The sequence below is a fragment of the Equus asinus genome, chromosome 2 (genome assembly GCF_041296235.1).
Source record: "Equus asinus isolate D_3611 breed Donkey chromosome 2, EquAss-T2T_v2, whole genome shotgun sequence".
In the NCBI taxonomy this organism is placed as follows: Eukaryota; Metazoa; Chordata; class Mammalia; order Perissodactyla; family Equidae; genus Equus; species Equus asinus.
Window position 1 is genome coordinate 127775471 of NC_091791.1, and position 26707 is coordinate 127802177.

The 26707-nt window shown below is 37.8% G+C and overlaps 1 protein-coding gene across 13 annotated transcripts in view; it reads right to left on the bottom strand.

The window, feature by feature from the left end:
• Positions 1-26707, bottom strand: part of ARIH1 (ariadne RBR E3 ubiquitin protein ligase 1) — a 188376-nt gene that overhangs the window by 11989 nt on the left and 149680 nt on the right. For 5 of the 13 annotated variants that reach the window (XM_014849715.3, XM_014849716.3, XM_014849721.3 and 2 more), the window contains 4 exons: positions 15264-15343; positions 13178-13241; positions 5987-6098; positions 4435-4507 (listed from right to left, as the gene is read on the bottom strand). In XM_014849715.3, coding sequence (XP_014705201.3) covers positions 4435-4507; positions 5987-6098; positions 13178-13241; positions 15264-15343 — 329 coding nt within the window. Of the gene's footprint in view, positions 1-4434; positions 4508-5986; positions 6099-13177; positions 13242-15263; positions 15344-15770; positions 15845-23079; positions 23263-26707 lie in introns of those variants that run through there. The other 8 variants (XM_014849723.3, XM_070498558.1, XM_070498551.1 and 5 more) reach the window with 5 other exon arrangements.

Sequence of the window (26707 nt, forward strand, 5' to 3'; positions counted from 1 at the left end):
TTAATCTTTTACTAGATTTGATACTCAAATATAGTCATGCCTCCCTTAACAATGGGGATACAATCTGAGATATGCATCCTTAACTGATTTTGTCATTGTGAGAACGTCACAGAGTATACTTACATAAACCTGAATGGTATAGCCTACTACACACCTAGGCTATGTGGTACTAATCTCATGGGACCAGTTGAATACGTGGTCCATCCTTGACTGAACCGTCGTTATGTGGTGCTTGACTACATATTTAATTCTTCAAAATGCGTCAATATAAAAAAAACTACAGCTTATAGGAGATAAAAGCAGAATAAACAGGTGATCTTCCTGAGTCTATGTGTTACCTTGGGGTGCATACCTGGCCCATCCCCATATCTTTTTTCTCTAAGAGCTGCCCACTGCCCACACCCTCTGTGCCCTCTTCTGAGAAGAGACTACCCACAGCACCTGCTCCACCCCAAAGGGATACGTATATATGTGTCAATCAGATTCCTTTCCCTAGGAATCTAGAATTCACTAGGTGATGTGGACTTGGGGACTGACAGTGTCATCTGAAGTCCACTATTACGGAATATATGCAATTGGAGCCAATCTGCCAAAGTCTACAGCAGAGGTCAGCAAACTAAGGCCCTGAGCCAAATCCATCCTCTGCCTTTTTTGTAAATAAAGTCTTATTGGAACACAGCCACAACCACTGATGGATTGTCTATGGCTCTTTTACACTAGAACTTCAGGTTAAGTAGTTGCAACAGTATATGAGGCCACAAAACTTAAAATATTTACCAACCGGCCCATTACAAAAAAGTTTGCCAACTCTTGATCTACAGAAAGGAAAAACGAAGCACAAATGCAGAGCAGCTACCTTGGTAGCTGACAGCTTCCCAGTTCTAGTTCACTGCAAGATGAACTTGTATTTCCTGACCTCAAGTTTTAAAGAATATCTCAAATTCCCTTGGACTAAATCTCCCTTTAAGGTAGTTTTAGAGAAAGGAAAAAGCAAGGGTGAGGAAACTGCTCTTGGAAAACAGAGAGAGCCTTCTTGTTAGTAGTGGAGAGATGTGGAAGCACATTCAGACCCAGAAGTATCCCTGGCTGAAGAAACATGGAGCCCAAGGCTCAGAGACAACAACTGATTTAATGTCTTCCAAGTCTCCTAAAATAACAATGACAACAAAAGAGCGATCACTCATTAACTACTTCACATCAGTCTCTATGCTAGATGTTTTTCATATATATTAATTTTCCCAGCAAATCTGCAACATAACAATTCTGATTTTAGAGAAAAAAAATTAAAGCTCACAGAGGTTAAGTAGTTTGCCTAACTTAAGACAGAAAGTGTGAGCAGCACTGGGATTTTTTTTTTTTTTTTAAGTCTAAATCTTAAGGAGAATTTCAACCATATATAAATACAGACAGAAGCACCATGTACTAATCATTCTGTCCCAAGAACCATCCAATCCATATTCCCATCTATCACACTACTTTTGTAAGCAAATACCAGATAGCCTAACATTTCATCCACAAATATTCCCGTATGTATTTCTAAAGGATAAGGTCTTTTTAACTTATAATATTATCATACTCAAAATTAATATCTGCTTAATATCAGATATTAAATCATGTTGAAATTCCTGATAGTCTCATAAATGTCTCACATTAAAAATTTTTTCTTCTTAAATAATGACCCAAATAACGTCCACACATTGCAAAACATTGAACTCGGGCCTGCCTCCAAAGCTTGTGTACTTTCCACTTACCATCCCATAAGAATGTACACATGGAGCTAGAGAGGGGAGAAATGTAGCCCTACTTGTCCTTTAAATGTTCTGAAAGCTAACTGGCCCTAACTTTTTAAAATCATTTGTCATAGATATTATTTGAGAAGGCAGCAGCAATATGCCTTAAGTAAAGTGACAGCAAAGGAAATTTGAAAAGAAAAATAGAACAAATCAGAGTTAAATCCTGTCTTTCATGGGATGAGAGAATCTAGCAGACATCCTGCAAAGGCAGTTGATACAGTGGTAAGATCACAGGCCTACAGTGAGGAATTCTAGATTTGAAGCCAGAATTGTAGCTCTGGTTCTGCCATTACCTCACTGTGTACCCTTGAGCAAGTCATTTCATCTCCCAAAGCCTCAGCTTTCTCACCTGTCAATAGGGGAAATTTTCCCTATTTAACAGAGCTGTTCCAAAAGTCAAATGAGATAATGGCAGGAGGAATTATTATTCCCCTGTTCCAGCCAGACTGTGGAATACTCTGATGAGTCCAATAAAGTAGGCCTACAAGGTTTTCTGCAGGCCACAGGCACTTATGAAGCACACAGGATGTAGAGTGGCCGTTCAGTGAATGACCAACTCTGCTGGTGCCAATGGAATGGTTATCCCTAGTGAGTAACATTAAATGAGCTCTTTCAACCAACTGGATGGAGTAACAGACACTCTCCATTCTCCCTGTGACCCTGAGCTCTCCTGTTTCACTTCCTCCCTATCTCCCTCTATGAGCTCTTTTCCTCTTCCACTCAGCCCTCCAAAAGTTTTTTCCAGGGTTCCATCTTCAGCTCACTGCAGAGTGATCTCATCCAATTTCATGGTTTTCATTATCACCTTTATGTTGTAGACTCCAAAATGTGTATCTCTAGCCCAGAACACCAGCGTTTCAGATTTCTATAGCCAGCCACGCAATGGACACATCTCAATTCAGATATTCTACCAGAAGCTAAAACTCATCATGTCCATAATCTTCTGAAAGACAGGATTTAACTCTGATTTGTTATCATCAACCTCTCCCAAAACTTACTTCTCTTTCTTTCTGTATTTCCTATTCTAGTTGATTGTCCCGTAATCCATGAATCCATCTCTGCATATCCAGGGCATAGTCCAGTGCCTGGCACATAGTAGACATTCATTTGTCAAAAGAATGACTAGATGAATGAAAGAGTAAATGAATTTCCCTTTATCTGAGCTTCACTTTCGCCTTTAGTTATAAAATACTCAGTGGCGTAGACAAACATCTCAATCCTCAGACCTATAGAAGAAAAGTGACTGACAAATTGAACACACTTCTAAAATAATACTGCCGTAAGAACTACTGAGAAAATGCATGCTAGTTCTCTGTACTAATCAATCTAATCCTTCAGTCATATATATGTCTTTCCAAGAATCATCAGCTGTGTGAATAAAAACCAACAGCATGGGAAAGAAAAACCAAAATGAAGAGAGGAAGAAAAAGATAATTCTAGAAAGCAGAATAGAAATTCAAATGTCAGAGAAATGAAGAGGCTATTTGCAAGAAGAGAAAAGACAAAGTTCTTGGAAATTAAAAATATAATTACTGAAATAAAAAATGTTGAATGGATAGGCTAAATAACAGAATGTGAATAGCTAAAAACAAAAATGATGATCTGGAAGATACGATTAAGGAAATCTCCCTGAATGTACAGCAAAAAGACAAGAACTGGAAAATATGAGAGGCAAGTTAAGAAACATACAGAACAAGAAGAGAACACGTCTAATAGAGTGGAAACCAGTGTGGCAGATGCTGCTAGTTAATATCTACTCTCCTCATTTTCCTTACTAACAGAATTCTAGTTTTGTTGAGAATGGAAATGTGTCCAACTTAAAAACTACATTTCCTGGCATTCCTTACAAAAAGGGTAGTTGATATGACATAAGCAGAAGTTTGCTGGGGACTTCTGGAAAAGTTACACTTTCCTAATACAGGTGATGTCTTTTTCTCTTTGTAGTTTCTCCCTGCCTAGAATGATGATGTGATGTTAGAGCTGCAGCAGATATCTTGTAACCATGAAGAAAAAGCCTCAGCCTTAACATCCTTCAGTCACCAAATCAATGCCAGCAACTACTTACCTGGACTTCTCCTTTCATGAGAAAACAAATAAACCCCTAATTTGTAAAGCCAATGTTTAGTCAAATCTTTTCTTGCAGTTACACACAATCCCTAACTGATCCAAGGAGACAGTGGAGGGGGAAAAAACAATTAAAGAACTACTCAAAGAAAATTTCCCTTACACAAAGAAAGGCAAAGGTCTTCAGAGTGAAAGAGCCAACTGAGTGTTCACAGATGAGGGGAAAAAAGAAAAGGAAGACATCTAGACAACTATGACTGACATTTCAGAACTCTCATGATAAAGAGAAAATCTTCAAAGCTTCTAGAGGTGAAAGTGGGGTAATCAACAAGAATCAGACTGGCAGCAGACTGCTCATCAGCAACACTGATGCCACAAACATGCAGCAATGTCTGCTAAGTTATGAAGAAAGAGGATTTTTGATCTTATACCTAACCAAATGGTCAGTTAAGTGTGTGGACAAAATAAAGACATTTTTGGCATGGAAGAATTCATAATAACAACAAAAGACAGCCATATGAGAAATGGAACAATTACCATATTATTAACAACAAAAAACTTCAAGCTCCCTACTTACCCAATCTTTCTGGTTAAGTTTAGCTGCTTCACTGTATACTTCAATGGCAGCTTTATGTTTTCCCAAAAGAAACCTGTGGAAGAAATACATTTTCTGTAATTATCAACTCAAAGCTTTCACAAGACTAACCCCACTAGTCCCACATTTGACTCATATTCCATCCAGCTGAGAATTCTGGAAGCCTCTTCCCTATGAGCTGGTTTGGCCAGTAAGGCTGCTCTATTCCATGAGCAGAAGCTCTCCTGGTAGTGACAGCATTGGTAGCTGTTCCAAGGCCTTGGTCCCATTCTACACCAATTTTACTCAGTCTTCTGTAATTTATCTTCTGCAATGTACTACAAACGTAGACCAAAAAAGAAACAAGCTAAATAATACGCCATGTAAAGTAAGAGCTGCCATCATTTATCATCATCACTGTTAGAGACATGCCCTTCTCTCCCAAGCCTAAGTCTCTTTCCTTGATAGTGGATCATGATTCTGGAGAGACAGGAGAAAACTGGGCTCTATGCAAAGACAGTGCAACTATCAATGACAATGTAGGTCAGAAAGTGGGGATGGGAACCCCATGGAATACTTTACTGCTCTGGCATAGTAAAGCTATTACTGTACCTAACAGCTAAGACTTTGATGGTTGCTTACATCCAGGAACCTTCAGGTCATTTGTTCAACAAACTTTTCTTAAAAACCTACTATGTCAAGTATTATGCTAAGTCTTGGAATAGTATATGAGAAAAATTCCATGGGCTGCCCATGAGATTAGGGGACTGAGGGCACCAGATGTCACTACAGACAGTCCCCAACTTAACAATGGTTTGACTTAAAATTTTTCAACTTTACCATGGTGCAAAAGCAATATGCATTCAGTAGAAATCCTACTTCAAATTTTGAATTTTGATCTTGTCCCAGGCTAGCGATATGTGGTACAATACTCTCTCACGATGCAAGACAGCAGCAGCCAGCCACAGCTCCCAGTCAGCCATGCGATCATGAGGGTAAACAACCAATATGCTTCTGTCCCCATACAACCACTCTGTTTTTCACTTTAAGTACAGTATCCAATAAATTATATGAGATATTCAACACTTCATTATAAAATAGGCTTTGTGTTAGGTGATTGTGCCCAACTGTAGGCTAATGTAAATGTTCTGAACATGTTTAAGGTAGGCTAGGCTAAAATATGATGTTCAGTAGGTTAGGTGTATTAAATGCATTTCCCACTTTTGATATTTTCAACTTATAATAGGTTTACCAGAACATAAACCCATCATAAATCAAGGAAGATATATATTTATAAGATAAACAGTATCAGTGTTCCCCCATCAAACTAGCATATACAGTGTTTGAAATACTCAGTTCCTTTACACTAGTTATCTCATTTTCTCAAATTTCAAAATTAATCCATACTGCTCAAAGTGAATCCCATTATACGTACTAAGCAACTCTCCCTCTGTGTATCAGGCTGATCAGGCTGCCAGAAGCAGCTTCTGTCTGAGAATGCACTTTACATTTTTCTCTTTGAGTACCCCAGGGCCTCCAGGCTGCTGATACTCACAAAGATCTGGCCACCTGCTTGAGGTTATCAGCACACTGAGGGCTGAGAACAGCACACGTCTGAAAGAGTTCTAGAGATTCTTGGATATTTCCTTCCAGGCGAAATATCAATGCTGCCAAGAAATAGAAAACGTAGAAAATAAAATCACATTCTTGGAAGAATGGAACCTGGTAGCAGAAAAACTGGACAAGAGGGAGGTGGGAAATCATATCAAAGAAATCCTTTGGATAATTATATCTTTAATACAATTAGATATGACTTCAGATTGTTTGAAACAAGTAGCAAAGTAGTTGACAACCTAAAATCTTTTTTAACAAGGTATCTCAAACCTACCTACTCCTCCACTCCCAGCATCTACTATACAGATAATCCAATGCCTTGCAAATTATCCCACAAACTCTTCATAATAAGAACACGCGTGGGCTTCCCTATCAGATGCTCTATTTATCATGATAATTCAGACTTCCACCTGACAGTTTTCAGAGTACATCCAAATGGAGCAGGTGCAATCAACACCCCAAGTCCAACAAGGAGATTCTGACAAAATATGCAGTAATATTTCAGACTTACTTTTCAGTATAGCAACCAATCAAAATCAATAATTTTTCCTAGGCCTAAGTTTTTAGAAGAATTTACATGCTTAAGTATTATGAGGCACTGAAAGTCTAGAACTTGTGATACTGGTAATAAAAGAGCATTTTTTTTCCCATGATGTCCTAGATGTCTCAATATCTTACCAATTATGTCAAAAAATTATATATTAATCTGAAGGCTACAAAGCAATAAGTGGTAAACAAAACCATTCATTTACAGCAAAGAGTCAAAAAGAAAGTTACTTGAAAAACTAAAGATGCTACTTTTGGCACTAAAGAGAAAAATTTAAGTCAGTTGTTCCTATATTTGGTTTCTGATGAATTTCATTTATTCTCTGCTTTATCATATATACCTCTAAGCTTCTCCCCTTCAGCCTGACTCATCTTACATAAAATAGACCCTAACCTCCATTCTGAAAAACACTAGCCAGAAACTAGAAAAGAGGTGAAGGACACGAACAAGTTGTTTTTAACAGAGTCATTTCTGAGGTCAAATCCAACATAAGAATTATGTTCCAGGGACGTCAGCAACATGGCAGAGTGGGCTCACCTGGGACTCTCTCCCCTCCAAACTACAACTAAAAGCACCAACTGTTTTCCAACCAAAAAGAAAAAACCCTAATAACAGAAATCATCAAGAGACCCACAGTAGCCAAACAACGCAGGGCAGAGAGGCTGGAGCTGCCCTTGGAGGAGGTGGAACAGGGTAAGAGAGAACTTTGCTCCCTCCCCTGGAGACTGGGATCGCTGCTGCAGGTGATGGCAGGAGCAGGGGAGGGGCCGCACATCTGGAGGATCGTCAAGGACTCCCACAGACCCGTGCAGCGGAAACCCTCTAACAGGGGAAAGCTTTCGCGTGGGGGTACCCCGTCAAGCCAGGACCCTGGGGAACCAGAGAGCCAGTGCTGAACGGCCACCAGGTCTGCGTGCAAGAGAAAGTGCCCGTCCTCCCCCCACCCGCCATCGCAGCTGAAGGCAGAGGGCTCAGAACATGTGGCTCTCGACCCCCATCTATTGGCGACAGGCTGTAACTGCAACCGAATAATAGCATCATGCGCAAAAACCGCTCCTCCACCATCCAGCAATTTATAAAAGTTCCAGACCAAAAGGAAAACAATAAAAACGGAGAATTATGTCCTGAGGACTTGGAAATAGGTAAACTAAGTGACAACGAATTCAGAGTAGCTATCATCAAACAACTCAATAAGGTAAAGGGAAATATAGAGAAACAAGTCAATGAGTTCTGGCATTACTTCACAAAAGAGATAGAAACTATAAAGAAGAATCAATCAGAAACACTAGAGAGGAAAAATACAATGGATCAGATAAAACAGAATACAGATTCCCTGAATGCCTGTGTAGACACCATAGAGGAGCAAATTAGCATAATCAAAGATAGACAGGCTGAATGGCTCCAGACAGAGGAAGAAAGAGAACTAAGAATTAAAAAAATTAAAGAAAATATCCGAGAAATAGCAGACTCAATGAGAAAATCCAACTTAAGAATTATCGGAATCCATGAGGGTGTGGAAAAGGAAAACGGAGCACAAAGTGTGCTTAACAAAATTATAGAAGAGAACTTCGCAAATCTAGGGATTGAGAGAAAAATGTGAGTGGAGGAAGCTTTCAGATCTCCTAGATTTGTCAATGTAAAAAGACCTACTGCAAGGCATATAGTACTAAAAATGGCAAAAATGAATGACAAAGAAAGAATTCTCAGGGCAGCAAGGCAGAAGAAGATAACCTACAAAGGAACCCCTATCAGACTTTCAGCGGATTTCTCTACAGAAACCTTACAAGCTAGGAGAGATTGGAATGACATATTCAAAACTTTAAAGGATAAAAATCTTCAGCCAAGAATACTCTATCCAGCAAAAATATTCTTCAGATATGAGGGAGAAATTAAATCTTTTCCAGACAAACAAAAGCTAAGGGACTTTGTAGCCACAAGACCGCCACTATAAGAAATCCTCAAGAAGGCTCTCATACCTGAAACAAGAAAAATAGGGAGAAAGGGGTCACAAATCACAGAGTAGGGAGACAAATAGACAGAATCAGAATAGGACAGCAAATATTCAACTATAGCGTTAGGATAAAGGGAAGGAAATCACCAAAGCAAAGACAATCCTATCACTCTAACCACAAACTCACAAAACAAGTTGGAATAAGAGATGAAAATAATATTTTAGGAGGGGCAGAGGAAAGGGACTGAATCAGTCTAGGCAAAGGAAGTAAGAGACCACCAGAAAATGGACTATGTTATACACGAAATTCTGAATATAAACTTCAGGGTAGCCACTAAACTAAAAAAGAGAACAGAGACACATAACATAAATAAGGAAAAAGCTAAGAAACCCAGCATAAGAAAATGCAGAAGTCAAGGGGTGGGCTAACACACACAGAACGAGAAACAAAGGAAACGCAGGAAGACCAGAAAACGAGTGACAGAATGACAGCATTAAGCCCTCATGCATCAATAATCACCCTCAATGTAAATGGACTGAACTCTCCAGTAAAAAGACAAAGAGTGGCAAAATGGATTAAAGAACAAGATCCAACAATTTGTTGCCTCCAGGAAGCACATCTCAGCTCCAAGGACAAACACAGGCTCAGAGTGAAGGGGTAGAAGACAATACTCCAAGCTAATTGCAAACAAAAGAAAGCAGGTGTCGCAATACTTATATCAGACAAAACAGATTTCAGGATAAGGCAGGTAAAGAGAGACACAGAGGGCCAATACATGATGATCAAGAGGACACTTCATCAAGAAGAAATAACACTTATAAATATCTATACACCCAACACAGGAGCACCAAAGTTCATAATGCAACTATTAACAAACCTAAAAGAAGATATCAAAAATAACACAATAATAGTAGGAGACCTCAGCACTCCACTCACATCAATGGACAGATCATCCAGACAGAAAATCAACAAGGAAACAGTGGAGCTAATGAAAAGCTAAAACAGTTAGACTTAAGAGACATATAGAAGACTTCATCCAAAAACAGCAGAATACCCATTCCTCTCAAGTGCGCGTGGAACATTCTCAAGGATAGACCATATGTTGGGAAACAAGGCAAGCCTCTACAAATTTTAAAAAATTAAAATAATAACAAGCATCTTCTCCAATCATAATACTATAAAGCTAGAAATTAATTACAAGAAAAAAGCTGAGACAGGCACAAGGATGTGGAGACTACATAATACGCTATTGAACAAGCAATGGATCATTGAAGAAATTAAAGAAGAAATCAAAAAATACCTGGAGACAAACGAAAATGATAACATGCCATACCAACTCATATGGGATACAGCAAAAGTGGTATTAAGAGGAAAATTCATCGCAATACAGGCACATCTTAACAAACAAGAAAATCCCAAATAAGCAATCTTAAACTACACCTAACTGAATTAGAGAAAGAAGAACAAACAAAGCCCAAAGTCAGCAGAAGGAGAGAAATAATAAAAATCAGAGCAGAAATAAATGCTATTGAAATGAAAAAGGCAGTAGAAAGGCTCAATGAAACAAAGAGCTGGTTCTTTGAGAAGATAAATAAAACTGACAAACCCCTAGCCAGACTTACAAAGAAAAAAGAGAGAAAGCCCAAATAAACAAAATCAGAAATGAAAGAGGAGAAATAACAACAGACTCTGCAGAAATACAACAGATTATAAGAGAATACTGCGAAAAACTATATGCCAACAAAATGAATAACCTAGAGGAAATGGATAAATTCCTGGACTCCTACAATCTCCCAAAGATCACTCAAGAAAAAGCAGACAATTTGAACAGATCACTCACAAGGAAAGAGATTGAAACAGCAATCAAAAGTATCCCAAAGAACAGAACCCCAGGACCAGATGGCTTTCCTGGGGAATTCTACCAAACTTTCACAGAGGATTTAATACCTATCCTTTTCAAGCTATTCCAAAAAATTAGGGCGGATGGAACACTTCCTAACACATTCTACGAGGCCAACATCGCGCGGACACCAAAGCCTGACAAAGCACGGAAAAGGAGAACTACAGGCCAATATCACTGATGAACATAGATGCAAAAATTCTCAACAAAATTTTGGCAACCCGAATTCAGCAATTCATCGAAAGGATCATAAATCATGATCAAGTGGGATTCATACCAGGGACACAGGGATGATTCAACATCCGCAAATCAATCAACGTGATACACCACATCAACAAACTGAGGAATAAAAACCACACGATCATCTCAATAGATGCAGAGAAAGCATTTCACAAGATCCAAGAGCCATTCATGATAAAAGCTCTGAACAAAATGGGGCTAGAAGGGAACTACCTCAACATAATAAAGGCCATATATGACAAACCCACAGCCAACATCATACTCAATGGGCAAAAACTGAGCACCATCCCCCTGAAAACAGGAATGAGACAAGGATGCCCTCTATCACCACTCTTATTTAACATAGTACTAGAGGTTTTGACCAGAGCAATTAGGCAAGAAAAAGGAATAAAAGGAATCCAAATAGGGAGGGAAGAAGTGAAATTCTTGCAGTTTGCAGATGACATGATCTTACATACAGAAAACCCCAAAGAATCTATTGGAAAACTTTTAGAAGTAATCAACAACTACAGCAAAGTTGCAGGGTATAAAATCAATTTACATAAATCAGTAGCATTTCTATACTCTAATAACGAACTTACAGAAAAAGAACTCAAGAACACAATACCATTCACAATCACAACAAAAAGAATAAAATACCTTGGGGTGAATTTAATTAAGGAAGTGAAAGATCTATACAACGAAAATTACAAGGCTTTTCTGAAAGAAATGGATGACAACATAAAGAGATGGAAAGACATTCTATGTACATGGAATGGAAGAAGAAACATAGTTAAAATGTCCATTCTATCTAAAGCAATCTACAGATTCAAAGCCATCCCAATCAGAATCCCAATGACATTCTTTACAGAAATAGAATAAAGAATCCTAAAATTCCTATGGGGCAACAAAAGACCAGAATTGCTAAAGCAATCCTGAGAAAGAAGAACAAAGCTGGAGGCATCACAATCCCTGACTTCAAAACATACTACAAAGCTACAGTAATCAAAACAGCATAGTATTGGTACAAAAACAGGTGCACAGATCAATGGAACAGAATTGAAAGCCCAGAAATAAAACCACACATCTACAGACAGCTAATCTTCAACAAAGGAGCTGAGGGCATACAATGGAGAAAAGAAAGTCTTTTCAACAAATGGTGCTGGGAAAACTGGACAGCCATGTGTAAAAGAATGAACATTGACCATTCTTTCTCACCATTCACCAAAATAAACTCAAAATGGATCAAAGACCTAAAGGTGAGACCTGAAACCATAAGGCTTCTAGAAGAAAATGTAGGCAGTACACTCTTTGACATCAGTATTAAAAGGATCTTTTCAGACATCACATCTTCTCAGAGAAGGGAAACAATAGAAAGAATAAACAAATGGGACTTCATCAGACTAAAAAGCTTCTTCAAGGTAAAGGAAAACAGGATTGAAACAAAAAAACAGCCCACTAACTGGGAAAAAATATTTGCAAGTCATACATCTGACAAAGGGTTAATGTCCATAATATATAAAGAACTCACACAACTCAACAACAAAAAATCAAACAACCCGATCAAAAAATGGGCAGGAGACATGAACAGACATTTCTCTAAAGAAGATATATAGATGGCCAATAGGCACATAAAAGATGTTCATCATCGCTGATCATCTGGGAAAGGCAAATGAAAACTATACTAAGATATCACCTTACACCCATTAGAATGACAAAAATAACTAAAACAAATAGTAACAAATGTTGGAGAGGTTGTGGAGAAAAAGGAACCCTCATACATTGCTGGTGGGAATGCAAACTGGTGCAGCCACTAAGGAAAACAGTATAGAGATGCCTCAAAAAATTAAAAATAGAACTACCATATCATCCAGCTACCCCACTACTGGGTATCTATCCAAAGAGCTTGAAGTCAGCAATTCCAAAAGTCCCATGCAGCCCAATGTTCACTGCAGCATTATTTACAACAGCCAACATGTGGAAGCAACCTAAGTGCCCATCAACAGATGATTGGATAAAGAAGATGTGGTATATATACACAATGGAATACTACTCAGCCGTAAAAAAGAACAAAATTGTCCCATTTGCAACAACATGGAGGGACCTTGAAGGAATTATGTTAAGTGAAATAAGCCAGATAGAGAAGGACAATCTGTGTATGACTTCACTCATATGAAAAATTTAAAAATGCAGACAAAGAGAACAGATTAGTGGCTACCGGGGGAAAGGTGGGGTAGGGGGTGGGCACAAAGGGTGAAGGGGTGCACTTACAACACGACTGACAAACAATAATGTACAACTGAAATTTCACAAGATTGTAACCTATCATTAACTCAATAAAAATTAAATTAAAAAAAAGAATTATGTTCCAGTTTCAAAAAACAATAATACTGAATATGATCTCGTGGAACGTTTATTCAAATTTAAATATTTCATAATTTGTTTGCTCTATTTTCCAGAACCTAGGTAAAATGTGCATTTCTCTACCAAGAAGAGAAGAAATATATGTCTTACCTTGGACATAGATAGCATATTCACATAACCCTTGAGTCTCCTGAAGCTGTTCTTTAATAACAGCCTGGAAGAACAAGAAAAATACTTCTGAGCAGTGGTTAAGTATCTTGAAGTATTTTTAAGAAAAGGTAGACATGGACAAGGAGCATATGTAAGAAATCTCGGACACTAATAATTACTAATAAAGTAGTTTATTCTGAATTTTTTTTTTAAATCTCAATTCTCATTATGATTACTTATTCTAGAACAGGGGTCAGCAAACTTCAGCCCACAGGCCAAATCTGACCCACAAAGCCTATTTTTGTACAGCTCTCAAGCTAAGAGTGGTTTTTATATTTTAAAGGGTTATAAAAAAAAATAAGAGAAGATAAAGAATATGAGACAGAGACCATTTGTGGCCTGTAAAGCCTAAAATATTTACCATCTGGCTCCATATAGAAAAAGTTTGCTAACTCCTATCTAGAATCTAACTAGGCAAGCTAAGAAAAATATGAAAAGATTCCCAAGCATCATTGTAGATGCTAAGGGCTCTCTGAAGAAGAAAATATAGGCTCTACCTTTCTACTATGCTGGGCTAAGCCCAGGATGTTATAGGAGTTCAGAGGAGAAGCAACTGATTCTAACTTGGAGAATCGGGGAAAGCTTTTCAGAGTAAACAGTTTCAAATATTCTGTTGGCAAGGGGTGGAGAAGGTGAGGTGGTCAAGAGACCAAAGAAAGAAGGACTTCAAATGCCATGCTAAAAAGGTTGAGAGCAATGGGAAAATCTTGGTAAGGTTTATGCAGGAAGTAACCTGAATCTATCTGCTCTAGAAAAATTATTTTTGGAGCATTGTTGAAAACAGATGGAAAGGAGGCAAGATTAGAGGCAAGGCTGGTATAAGAACTCTTGTGGTAGTTTAAATAAAAATGATGGGATTAACTAAGGCATGGAGAGGGAGAAAAGTGGATAATTTCGAGAGATAGTAAGAGAAGATCTCCAGAACTTGATGATTATCTATATACTATTAGGGAAAGTGGGTCAGGGGATTCCGACACAAACACTGGGGGAATGATGGTACCTATCCCTGAGACAGGAACAGGAAAAGGAATAGGTTTGGAAGTAAGCAGATAAATTCAGCTACAGAAAAGTTGAATTTGAAATACCTGTGAAGCATTCAGTAAGTATCAGATTGGTCTGAAGATCAGGAGAAAGTGTGTGGAATGATCAGAGAAAGGGGTCAAGGATAGGACTTAGAAACAGCCCCAAATGTTAAGAAATAGGCAGTGGAAGAGAAGCCAAAATAACAAAACAGAGAAAGTGGTCAAACAAAGGAAAAAGGAAACAAGAAAAGGATAATATCAGAGAAGGGAAGAAGGAAACCTTTCAAGATTCAAACTGGTACTGCTACTAAACTTTGCTAGTTCTGTGCATTGCCATAGGTACAAATGCCAGGGGTATAAATTTAAAACCACAACCTTAGAAGCATTACAATGCTCTGAATGACAAAAAGACAATACCAAGGATATATTTTGAATGTTAATACTACTGTCTGCCAGCAAGTATGTAACATATATAGTATGTTACCAAAGATGCAAACAGACAGAGAAAGGAAATACAAACGGGTTTTAAATACACAAATGATGATTAAGTTCACTATAATAAGAGAATTTTAAAATAAAACTCAATGAAATACCATTTTTCACCTATCTAGGGATCAAAAAATTAAATACTATGCTGTGTCGAACATCTGCCCCCCTCCATGAGACCAAGAAGTCCCAGAGAGTGGCTGCTCCTTCAATCTAGTCTTGAAATGAGAAGACACATGAAACACACCTGAACCTGACCGACAGCCTGTAGTCAAACCTAGCCAACCCACAGCCAATCTGAAGGCCCATGAGCAATAAACAAACGTCTGTTGTTGGAGGCCACTGAGATTTTGAGGTTGTTTGTTAAGCAGCAGTATCATAGCAAAAGCTAACCAATACACAAAGTGTGGGGAAACAGGAATTCCATACATTATTAGTGGGACATGAACTCCCACAGACACTGTTAGTTGCCTAACCAAAGCCTGCTTCTTATTTTCTCTATCATTGCAATCTCTTACCTTGCATGCTTCATAATCCTTCCGGATATAGTGGAGATGTATCAACCAGTTCTGCTTCTCCAAAATAGGAAACTCTGGAGCTGGGTAGCACATTTTGACAAAATAAACAACATAGTCATTGTTAGATTTTCTCCTTTAGCAGTGTCCTCATGCCTAAACTATCCACAAGCATATTGCCATTATTACATCAAATTCTTCATGCTGCTGATTATAAGAATATAGTGCATCAAAAATGTATAATTATTATTTGGGGCCGGTTCCGTGGCCAAGTGGTTAAGTTCACGCGCTCCGCTGCGGCGGCCCAGGGTTTGGATCCTGGGTGCGGACATGGCGCTGCTCGTCAGGCCACGCTGAGGCAGCATCCCACATCCCACATCCCACAGCTGGAAGGACCTGCAACTAAGATATACAACTATGTACAGGGGGTGTTTGGGGAGATAGATCAGAAAAAAAAAAAAAACTTTTTTAAAAAAGTATAATTATTAAACTAAAAGATACTTGTCCTACCATTACACATTGAATATATGCTTCTCTTCAGTTTTTATGGCTTATACTGTCAGTTTCTCAAATGATGACCTGGCCTGAAAAAAAAATAAAATCATTCTTTGTTTCTTGTCCTGTCTCTCATCCTAGTTACAGAGATGAATAAGAAGACTTTCTAAAGGATATTTCAGGACTGTTACTAACAAAATCTATATAACATAATGTCACATCTGATAGATCAGAGGACCAAAACTAGTTAAACACAGTCTTAGCAATAGCTCAAAAGTGAAACATTACATTGTTGCCCAGGTTTATGAGAAGTCAACAATGAAAAAAACCTATTTGAGTCAATGAAAATGATTTATGATAGAGAAACCACAAAATAAGCTACTATCCCTTTGAATTCAGAAGTTTAAAATACACATAAAAATTCATTAAGAAATTATTTTTCTATGGTAACAAGGAGATGGATTCACACCAAGTTCAGAACAGTGGCGACCTCAAGGAAGAGATGAATGGGATCAGAAAAAGATAAAAAAGAGACTTCAATTCTTTAATGTTTTATTTCTCAAAAAAATAAAAAGCTCTAAAAGTATACATGGCTAAATGGTTTTATTTATTAAATCTGGCCAGTGAGTAAATGGGTGTGTGTATTTTTTAAGGCACTTTAATATATGAGATATTCGCTGATTTTTAAAAATGTAAAAGAAAGGGTACAGCAGGGGAAGAGACGGAAATGATTTGTCATCATTTGTGATCATTCTGTTCTAGAACCTTAGGAGATACAACAGAAAATGTAACACTTATATGTCCATAACACAGCAGGAAGGAAAAAAAGCTTACTGTGACCTAGAGTTAATGTTGCCAGAACACAAAAATTAAGAAAGTAATACTACTTACTCCTTCCCAAGAATAGGAAATATCAATGGAATTTGTAAGATGAAATTATGACAGAAAGAATAGATATGATTTTATATGCTAGAAGGAAGAAAAAAAGATAAAATGTTAAGCAACTGACTCTTCCTCTTCCAATTACCCACATTCTCTGAGTGGGACGCTACCTTTCTTCTAGTCAGCAAGGGCCTATTTCACATTCTTTGATGACTTTTGTTTCCTTCCTTCTCTTTCCGCAGGCCCAATCAATCATCATATCGTAGCCATTCATGTTCTGCCTAACCACTTCCAGAATTAAATTTTCTACTAAAGGCCATACAAATCATCAAGTTTAAAGATGTGTGTGCATGTGTGCGTGTGCATGTAAAGTGAGTAAAGAAATACACCATAATAAATAGTTCTGAGAGAAATAGTTCACTGAGTAATCATGGACCAAGTCTCAATTGTATGGCCTACTCCTCTGTCACCTAACCGCTAGAGTGAGAGAGGAAAAGAGGAGACACTGAACCCCTTGAGTTTATAATATCACTAAGTATCATTGCTTCTACAGTCTAAAAGACAAAATTTATAAAATGAAAATTTGATTCTTGCCTATTATTAAATTCTCACAATAAAAGATAAGTCATTATTTGTGTTCCCTGGGTGAAGAATGGAGAAAATAAATGTTTCAATTTGTAAGGTAGCTTAAGGGCCCAGAGGCTCATGAAACAGAGCCCTAGGGATTAGAAGAAGGCATGGCACCACCAAATCCAAGTGCTTAAATGTCAGTGCACACTCCTGAAGATGTAGTTTGTCTAAAACCTAAAAGAAATTTAGCTTCATCAAAGACTTCAGAAATCACTTCAGAGCCTCATAATTATCCTATTACTAACTGTGATGTTGCAAATTTGCAATTTCCTCGTCTATAGAGCCTCATTCATTCATTCAACGAATATTCACTGAGTGCCTACCCATGTGCCAGGCACTGTTCTAGGCACTGGGAATAGAAAAGTGAACAAAACCGACCCCCTGCTTTCAGGAAGCTTCAGAGGGTTGTAAAAAAGACCTTGTTCCCACACACCCCTTCCACCATCATCAATGAAGACAAGGTAAAGTCTTTCAACTGGTTGTAAAAAGACCTCATGCATATCCCGAGCTCCCACACTGCCCCTTCACCATCACCAAGTGGTGGGGTGAAGGAGGAAGGCTCACAACCTGGCAGCAATATTCCCTTGGCCCTTCTCTTCTCCTACCCTCCTTCTACTCTTTTGTGATATCTATTCTCCCTTCCCCCCTCTAAGGATGCACCAGACTTACATCTTAAACAATTCTATAACTGAATAAACATGCCATCTCAAGAATTCTTCTCCCCATAATTTGCCCTAGGTGCTAAATTCTCTTAGGAATGGCCCTAACTCAAACTTTCACATTAAACTTTGATTACTGCTAGGGTACAGCATCCTGGATATATGAAGGCTGAGTAGAAAATTACTGTGCTTTGAATTTCTAGTTGAAAAATTTTCTAAAATGACTAAGGCTTTTGTATGTACACTATAAACAAACCCTTCTTCAGTAAAGGATCTCTTCCAGGACTAGCAGACACACATACAGACATTTTACATGTAGAATTCCAATCTTCATTCACTACCAGCTTTCTACGGGACAGAGAGCAAGTTATTTAACTTCTCTGGACCTCCATTTTTTCTCCCTATAATTTTCACTGGAAAATTATGAAAAATCTGAAAGTGGTCATTCAATAAATGCTAATTTCCTCATGTTGTAATAGGAACTATAACACTTTTCTACCTCAATCTACTATTTGGGACATCAAAAGACATAAAAAATCTTGAATAGAACATACATGTAAGACATTTTTATTATTTATTATCACTTTGAGCTCTGTGCCAGTCAGGGTCTAACAAGTAAACATGGAAACCACTTGAGGATTTAAAACAGAGGGACTTCAATGCAGTGAAAAGTGATGGAAGAAATGAGAGACCCAACAGGGAATGGTGAGACAAATCAGAGGTTAGCATGGGAGCAAAAAGCCACTACCCTCTATAGGGTGGAGGGAGAAAAAGAGAGGAAACATTTTGCTACCAGTATCCAAGGCTGAAGTTACCTGGAAGAAGCTGAAAACAAGATGGTGTGACGGGCAGAAGAAACAAAAGAGATGCTTCCAGAGACCACCCCACTCCTCCAACTTCCCCAAGCAGAGAGAAAGAGGGGAAAGCACTGGCTTCTCCTTCTTCCTGCCCTCCAACCTCCTGCCAGTTCCTCCCATTTGTTAATCCAGCCAGAAATTGCTGACACAAGAGCCTGGGAAGGAATGAAGCCTGCAAGGATCAGCTCCTCACAATATACAGCACAGACAGGAAGTGTAAGGAATGGATCTGACGGCAAACCGGCCCAAGATCAGCAGAAACATCAGTTCTGTTCAGGAACATAAATGATGATGGAGGAGGAGAAGGAAACTGGAATAAATCAGTACTCACTCAAGGATACATGCTACAAGCTGGCTTTTATTATTATTATTATTATTATTATTATTACTAAATCGCTTGCTATCCACCTTGTTTGCTTCTCATGAGCTTAAAACGGGATGAGGAAGAAAAAGTCATATAAAAGATCAATTATGGCTTTACTACATATCCTAGATTATTTAAAATTATTTTACTAACTCAAATCAAAACAATAATTATATTTTATTCTTTTTAGGGGTACATGGGTGTGTATCCCCTCATATATATAGCAGTGCCCCCTTATACGTAGGTTTCACTTTCTGCAGCTTCAGTTACCTGTGGTCAACCACAGTCCAAAAGTATTACATGGAAAACTCCAGAAATAAACAATCCTTACGTTTTAAATTGTAAGTCATTCTGAATAATGTGATGAAATCTTGTGCTGTCCTGCTCTCACCCAGGACGTGAATCATCTCTTTGTCCAGTGTACCCACGCTGTATACGCTATGCTCCCGTTAGTCACTTAGTAGCTGTCTCAGTTATCAGATCAACTATCACAGTATCACAGTGCTCATGTTCAAGTAACCCTTGTTTTACTTAATAACAGCCCCAAAGCACAACTAATGCTGGCAATTAGAATATGCCAAAGAGAAGCCGTAAAGTGTTTCCTTAAGTGAAAAGGTGGAAGGTCTCGACTTAACAAGGGGAGAAAAAATCGTTCACTGAGGTTAAGATCAACCGTAACATTTATTACAGTATATTGTTATAATTGGTCTTAAATTTTATTATTATTGTTGTTAATCTCTTACTGTGCCTAATTTATAAATTAAACTTTATCATAGGTATGTTCATATAGGAAAAAACATAGTGTATATATAGGGTTCATTACTATCCGTGGTTTCAAACATCCACTGGGGGTCTTGGAACATATCCCCCATAGATAAGGGAGGACGACTGTACTTATGTATATGACTTTACTTACACATACTTATTTATATGATTTACTTATATAATATGTAATTTGTTTATATATATATATTTGATATATATCTATATCAAAGTGTTTTCTCCCCTATTATTCCACTCAATGTTCCCATGAGGCTAGTGAGTCATGTAATTCAACAACTATTCTACACTATAGATGAGGAAATTAAGACTCCAGAGGTTAAGTGATTTGCCCACATTCCACAGTTAATTAACAGAAGAGGCAAGGCTATAACTCAGAACTTCAAGGTTACTCATTAAACTTCACCAAGTTTCTGCCCAATCATAAAGGACTTTCCAATTTCAAAATTTAAGTGTTTGTGCTCTCAACTAGACATAACTTAGCAACACAACAAATAATGATTTTAAACTTTTTCTATTATTAAAAAAAATGCAGAACAGGACTTTCAATATATTAAAGTAGTAAGATTTTCAAATTTAAAAAAAAATAACTACAGTTGGCCCTCCACATCCATGGACTCAACCAATCTAGGATCGAAAGGACTAAGATGGTTGCATCTCTACTGAACATGTACAGACCTTTTTCCTTGTTCTTATTCCCTAAACACATTATAGCAACTATTTACATAGTGTTTACATTGTATTAGGTGCTATAAGTAATCTAAAGATGATTTAAAGTATATAGGCAGATATGTGTAGGTTATATACAAATACTACACAATTTTATATAAGGGACTTGAGCATATGTGGATTTTGATATCTGAGGGGGGTCCTGGAACCAATCCCCCAATGGATACTGAGGGACAACTGTTGTTGGGATTTTTTTTTTTTTTTAAAGATTTTATTTTTTCCTTTTTCTCCCCAAAGCCCCCCGGTACATAGTTGTGTATTCTTCGTTGTGGGTTCTTCTAGTTGTGGCATGTGGGACGCTGCCTCAGCGTGGTCTGATGAGCAGTGCCATGTCCGCACCCAGGATTCGAACTAACGAAACACTGGGCTGCCTGCAGCGGAGCGCCCTAACTTAACCACTCGGCCACGGGGCCAGCCCCTGTTGGGTTTTTTTTTAAGTACACTCTTACAGTAAATCAAAATTGAAACGGCACAGAGAGTATTAAGCAAAAGACCCTCTCCAGTCCTCCTCTTCACTAGAGGTGAACAGTTTCTGGAGTCTTTTCTAAGGAATTTCTATGCACATATAAGCATATGGGCAAATGTACACGTGTACATGTACACAAACGGGATTATATTAAACATATTTGGAAACTGTTTTCATATCTACTGAACCTAAATATATCTTTCCCGCTGACCCAGCAATCCTGCTCCTAGGTACATATGTCTACCCAAAACACATGTACAAGACTTCATGGTGGCATTATGCATAACATCTTAAAATGAAAGTATCCCAAATGCTCATCAAGAGTAAAATAAAAAAATTGGGGTATAGCCCCACAATGGAATGTTATACAACAACGAACAAAACAACCACTACTACACGCAATAACATAGATGAATAAAACAAACATAATTTAGAGCAAAGAAGTCAGATATAAAAAAGTACATACTGAATGGTTCCCTTTATATTAAGTCCAAAAGCAGGCAAATTTGATCTATATAATAGAAGTTAGATTCGAGTAACCACCTTTGGGAGGAGTGGTAGGGGGCATGAGGGAGGCTTCTGGGATGCTGATAATGCTCTTTATCTTAATCAAGATGGTGATTACATAGATATGTTCACTGTATAAAAATTTATTGAGCTGTAAAACTACAACTTATGCACTTTTCTGTATGTATGCTGTAGGTCAATAAAGTGTTAAGAACCAAATTAAACACCTCAATGAAAAAAATTAATTTTTGCAATATCAATGCAGAAGAGAAGGGGGCACACAACTAAGTGTGAGGGTAAAGGTCAAGATTTCCTAGACAAGACACAAAAGACATTAATCATAAAAGAAAAAAATTAATAAATCAGTCTTCATAAAAATTAAAACTTCAGACAATCAAAAGATGCATTAAGAAAGTGAAGAAGTAAGACACATGCTGGGGAAAAAAGTTTACAGTGTATATAATAAACAAAGGACTTGTATCCCAATATGTGAAGAATTCTTACAAATCAATAATAAGAAAACAAATAAGACAATCTAAAAATAGGCAAAAAATTTGAACATTTCTTTCACAAAAGGGATGACCAATAAGTATACAAAAAGGTGTTCAACATCACTAGTCATCAGGATAAAGCAAATTAAAGTCACAATAAGACACTACAACATACCCACCAGCATGTCCAATGGGAAAATGTCTGATAGCAGCAAATGTTGGTAAGAATTTACAGGAACCAGAACTCTCATACTTGCTGGCGGGACAGTAAAATTATACAACCACTCCGAAAAACAGTTGGGCAGTCTCTTATAAAATTAACACATACACTTTACATATGACTCAGCAACTTCACTACCTAAGTACTTGCCAAAGAGAAATGAAAACACATATACACACACAAAGATGTCTAAATGAATGTTCATAGAAGCTTTTACATAGTAGTCAAAAACTGGAAACAACACAAATGTTCATCTGCAGGAGAATGCATAAACACACTGTGGTATATAGATACAATGGAATATTAGACAGCACTTTTAAAACTAAACTGATACATACAGCAACATGAAAGAATCTCAAAAACATTATGTTGAGTAAAAAATGCCAAAAGCTAAATAGTACATACTGTATGACTCCCGTTGTATGAACTTCAAGCACAGACAAGATTAACTATAGGGACAGAAATGAGAATGATGGTCCCCCTAGGGAACTCAAGGGAGGACTGATTGGAAAGTGGCATAAGGAAACTTTCTGGGTGATGAAAATGTTTAACTTGATCTGAATGATCATTACGAGCATATATATTTATCAAAATTCAACAGTTGGGAACTTATGATTTGTAGATTTTACTAGCACTAGGGAAAAATAGGATGTATACTACCTTCCATAGTAGTATAATGAAAGTATAATAACGTTAAATTAAAAGTTAACATTGTTCCTCAAATAAATCAAACAATTACCATATGATCCAGCGATTCCACTTCTGAGTATATTCACCAAAGAACTGAAAGCAAGGAGCCCCTTTCTGTAGTTGCCACAAGGTGCTGATCCTTCCAAGGAAGCTGGGGCCATGCTGGGGTAAGGCTCTCACTTCATCCTGCGGATAGTGCTGAGCCTGGCAGCCACCAGCCTGGCACTTTCACCTGCATCATCCGGCATGAAGATGATGTGATGGTCATGGAAGATAAGATCAATGCTCTTCGTAAAGCAGCCAATGTATATGTTGAACCTTTCTGTCCAGGCTTGTCTGCAAAGGCTCTGGCCATCATCAACATGGGGAAGCCTCACCTGCAATGTAGGGGCTGTTGGACCTGCCCAGCAGGAAGTCCTGCCCCCTCCACCACTGCTGCCCCAGCTGAGGAGAAGAAAGTGGAAGCAATGAAAAAAGAACCTGGGGCCGGCCCGTGGCCAAGAGGTTAAGTTCTCACACTCCAGCTTCTGCGGCCAAGGGTTTTGCTAGTTCAGACCCTAGGCATGGACCCAGCACCATTCATCAAGCCACGCTGAAGCAGCATCCCATATAACACAACTAGAAGGACCTACAGCTAGCACACACAACTATGTACTGGGGGGTTTCGGGGAGAAGAAAAAAAAAGATTGGCAACAGATGTTAGCTCAGGTGCCAATCTTAGAAAAAAGAAAAAGAAAATGGAAAAAAGAACCTGAGGAATCCAATGACAACACGGGCTATGGTCTTTTTGACTAAACCTCTTTTGTAACATGTTCAATAAAAAGCTGAATTCTTAAAAAAAGAAAAAGAAAGCAGGACTGAAATAAATACTTGTACGCCAATGTTCATAGCAGTGTTGCCAACAATAGCCAATAGACAGAAACAATCCAAATGTCCATCAATGGATGAATGGGTAAACAAAATGTACTATATACATACAATGGAATATTACTCAGCCTCAAAAAGGAATTAAATTCTGACACATGCTACAATATGGATGAACTCTTAAGACATTTTTGCTAAGTATAATAAGCCAGACACAAAAGGACAAATATTGGATGATTCTACCTACTATATGAGGTACCTAGACTAGTCAAATTCATAGATACAGAAAGTAGAACAGTGTTGGATAAAGAAAATGTGGTATATATCAATATATACATACAATGGAATATTATTCCGCCAAAAAAAGAAAGAAATGCTGCCATTTGTGCCATGGATGGACCTTGAGAGCATTATGCTGAGTAAAATAAAGTTAGAGAAATATAAATATTGTATGATTCCATTTATAGGTTGAATCTAAAAAAACAACGCATAGATACAAAGAACAGATTGATGGCTGCCAGAGATGGGGTTGGGGGTAGGCAAAATGGGTGAGTAGGGTCAAAAGGTATAAACTTCCAGTTGTAAGATAAATAAGTTCTGGGGATGTAATGTACAACATGGTGACTAAAGTAAACAATACTATTATATATTTGAAAGTTGCTGAGAGAGTAGATCTTAAAAGTTCTCATTACAAAAGAAAAATTTTTTAACTATGTGAGGTGACAGATGTTAACTAAACTTATTGTGGTAGTTATTTCACAATATATACATCTATCAAATCATCACGTTGTACACCTAAAACAATACAATGTTATAAGTTAATTATATCTCAATAAAACTGGAGAAAAATAAAAAGGGAAAAGAAAGTAGAATGGTGGCGGCTGGGGTAGGGAGGAACGGGGAGTTATTGTTTAATGGGTACAAAGTTTCAGTTTGGGAAGATGGAAAAGTCTGGAGATGGACAGTGGTGATCGTTGCAGAACAACGTGAAGGTACTTAATGCCACAGAATTATACACTTAAAAATGGTCAAAATGATAAATTATGTTATGCATATTTTGCCACAATAAAATACTACCAATGCTAAGCTCACTAATTTAATCAGTGGAGTGGGAGGGCCAAAAGTCAGACTACAATAGACCAATAGACTAAGAAAACAGAGTTGAAAACATGGAAACAACTAAGATAAACTATCCTTTCAAAAAGCAAATCAATGAGGGGCTGGCCCCAAGGCCGAGTGGTTAAGTTCACGCGCTCTGCTGCAGGCGGCCCAGTGTTTCGTTGGTTCGAATCCTGGGCGTGGACATGGCACTGCTCATCAAACCACGCTGAGGCAGCGTCCCACATGCCACAACTAGAAGGACCCACAACGAAGAATATACAACTATGTACCAGGAGGCTTTGGGGAGAGAAAGGAAAAACTAAAAATCTTTTAAAAAAAAAAAAAACGCAAATCAACGAAAGTCATTCACTACCACAGTAGAAACAGGGAACTGAGATAACTTTATCAAAGATGCTGTGGGAGCAATTTCATGTAAAATGTTAAGTTGAACTAGATAACATCTAAATTACCTTCCAACTCTACAATTCTGTACACACAAGAACTAAAACATTGGGAAAGGAAAACATATTAATGAAGTCAAAAGCGTGTATCTATAAGATCATTACTGGGAACCAAATATATAGATGGTAATTAGTCTGTAGAACAAACTGCTATATATAATATAAGAAACGACATATTTCTAGAGTATCTGTAACATTCCCAATCTCCACAACCTTTAAATTCTTTAAGAATTACTGACATAGGGGGTCTGCCCTGAGCATAGTGGTTAAGGTCGCACACTCCACTTTGGCAGCCCAGGGGTCATCGGTTTGGATGCCAGGTGTGGACCAACCCACTGCTGTGCTGTGGCGGGCACCCCATATTTAAAATAAGGGGAGATGGGCATAGATGTTAGCTCATGGCCAATCTTCCTCAGCAAAAAGAGGGGGATTGGTGGTAGATATTAGCTCAGGGATAATCTTTCTAAAAAAAAAAAAAAAAAAGAAGAATTACTGACATAGGGGCCAGCCTAGAGGCATAGTAGTTAAGTTCACATGCTCTGCTTCAGTGGCTCAGGGTTCATGGGTTTGGATCCTGGGTGTGGATCTACATACTGCTTGTCAAGCCATGCTGTGGCAGTGTCCCACATACAAAATAGAGGAAGACTGGCACAGATGTTAGCTCACCAACAATCTTTCTCACCAAAAAAAAAATATAAATAAATAAAACCAAAATTTAAAAAAGTATAAACAAACAAAAAAGAATTACTGACATAAAAAATACACTATAGAAACAACCCAAAAGTCCATCAAGAGATAAATTGATAAACAAAATGTGGCATATAATAACAATGGAATGTTATTCAGCCTTAAAAAGGCATGAACTCTGTACGACATGTTACAATATGGATGAACCTTGAAAGCATTATGCTAAGTGAAATAAGCCAGACACAAAAGGACAAATATTCTACTTAGATGAAATATCTAAAAGAGACAAATTCATGGAGACAGAAAGTAGAATAGAGGTTACCAGGGGCTAGAGGGGAGGGGGAAATGGGGAGTTATTATTTAATGGGTAGACAACTTCTGTTTAGGGTGATGAAAGTTTTAGAAATAGATAGTAGTGATGGTTGTACAATATTGTGAATGTAATTAATGCCACTGAACTATACACTTAAAAATGGTTAAAGAGGTAAATTTTATGTTATGTATATTTTGCCACAATGAAAAAAAACCTCTTCTATTAAAAAATGGTCAGAAAGCAAACTTCAA